This window comes from Mus pahari, chromosome 23, assembly GCF_900095145.1.
Source record: "Mus pahari chromosome 23, PAHARI_EIJ_v1.1, whole genome shotgun sequence".
In the NCBI taxonomy this organism is placed as follows: domain Eukaryota; kingdom Metazoa; phylum Chordata; class Mammalia; order Rodentia; family Muridae; genus Mus; species Mus pahari.
This window is the reverse complement of record NC_034612.1, coordinates 12,253,026-12,254,637: the sequence shown is the minus strand read 5'-3', so window position 1 is coordinate 12,254,637 and position 1,612 is coordinate 12,253,026. Positions and strand designations below refer to the sequence as shown.

The window sequence follows — 1,612 nt, the reverse complement described above, 5'->3', positions numbered from 1 at the left end:
TGTGTGTGTGTGTGTGTGTGTGTGTGTGTGTGTGTGTCTGTCTCTGTCTCTGTCTCTGTCTCTGTCTGTCTCTCTGTCTCTCTCCTCTAGTAACTGGGATAGATCTTTGGAAGCACCTGTGGCCTAAAAAGCTGTGACCGAGTCTCAAAGCCCTTTTTGGCTGCAGCCTACAAGCAGATCCAACCATTCTATTTTGGGTCAAGGAGACCTTCTGCCACCCCCAAGTGACCTCAAGTAGACAAGCTGGGTTTGGGAGAAAGCACTGCTAGAATTTCTAACCAGGCCAGCAGTCCACCCTAAACCTCACGGCCCTCCCCGAAAAGGATGGTAATCCGGGGGACGGTCCAGGCAGCGGGCAGAACCCAGGACGGGGGGCTGTGGGCTCCCCGCCGTCTGTCTTCGGGTCTGCTCAAGGATCCCGCAACTGGGGCCGGGCCACGGCGTCCCGAGCTCGCCAGGAAGCAGGGATTCCCGGGGCGCCCAGAGGGAGGAGGGAGCGAGGCAAAGCGAGGTTAGCAGCCTGCAGGTGTCGCCGAGCGAGGAGGACGAGGTCGCGTGGGGGCTGTGACTAAGAAGAGTGCGCGGTTCTGCACCGGGACGGACTGGACGCATTCCCAAGGCGGTGACCTTGGGCACGTGGCTCCACCGCTCTGCCCCTCAGTTTCCCCATTAGTGTAGGGGATGGGGGGGGATCGGGGTGCTCCGCAAAGCGCTGCGCTGCGCTCGACGGAGGAAGCAGGGAAGCCTCGCACTCCGGAGTCCCCAGGAGGCGGACTTGGGGCCGGGAGACTCACCCAGGACGTCGGCCGAGCGGTGGCGGGCCACGAAACACGCGTCGTCCCCGTAGCACGCGCCCTTCTTGAGCAGGCCCTTACGGAAGTCCTTGCCGAAGCCGCAGCCCGCCGTCACCAGCCCGTAGTCGCCGCTGCTGCCACCGCCACCACCGCCGCCGCCACCGCCCGCCCTGGGGTCGGTCTGCGACAGGCCGCCGAGCACAGCGCGGGCCACCAGGCGTCCATACGACAAGACCGAGAACATCGCCGCCGCCGCCCCCCCGAGGAGGCGCGGGGCCCGGGGCGCCGGAGGACGCCGAGGCCCGGAGCCGGCTCTCTCCTCCGCCGCAGCCGCAGCCGCGCCGCCGGGGCGTTCCTCAGGGCGGCGCGCACTGGCCACTGCCGCCCCTGCCCGCCGCACGGGGCCTCGCACACGCTCTACCGCACGCACTGGAGCCAGAGCGAGGTCAGAGCCGGCGGCTCCTCCGCCTCAACCACCCCGGGGTCCCGGCTGCAGCCGCCGCCGCCACCGCCGCCATCTTCCGCTCCACTAGCGTGTTCCGGGCCCCGCCGGCAGCGCCGCCCCCTCTCCGGCCCCGCCCCGGCCCCGCCCCCTCTCCGCGGCTCAGGTCCAAGCCCCGCCCCCTCGGGCTCGCAGCCCTATGTAGTCACCGGAATCGAGCGTGCGCAAAGGGTGTGGTGGGCGCAGTGTCTCCTGGAAGTCGTAGTTAAGCAGTTATAGTCGCTTTGGACTTGACTACCTGTGACCCAGGAGTTACATTTCCCAGGGGACTGTAAATTATTGAGAATGACAGGTAGTAGACTGGGTTTGTTTTTGG

At 66.6% G+C, this 1,612-nt stretch overlaps 1 protein-coding gene across 1 annotated transcript in view; it reads right to left on the bottom strand.

The window, feature by feature from the left end:
• The window catches only part of Pptc7 (PTC7 protein phosphatase homolog), a 40,660-nt gene extending 39,309 nt beyond the window's left edge, over nucleotides 1-1,351 (bottom strand). Inside the window, exon 1 of the mRNA XM_021222662.1 lies at nucleotides 795-1,351. Coding sequence (XP_021078321.1) covers nucleotides 795-1,038 — 244 coding nt within the window. The 5' untranslated portion in view covers nucleotides 1,039-1,351. The remainder of the gene's footprint in view (nucleotides 1-794) is intronic.
• Between the last annotated feature and the right edge of the window lie 261 nt (nucleotides 1,352-1,612).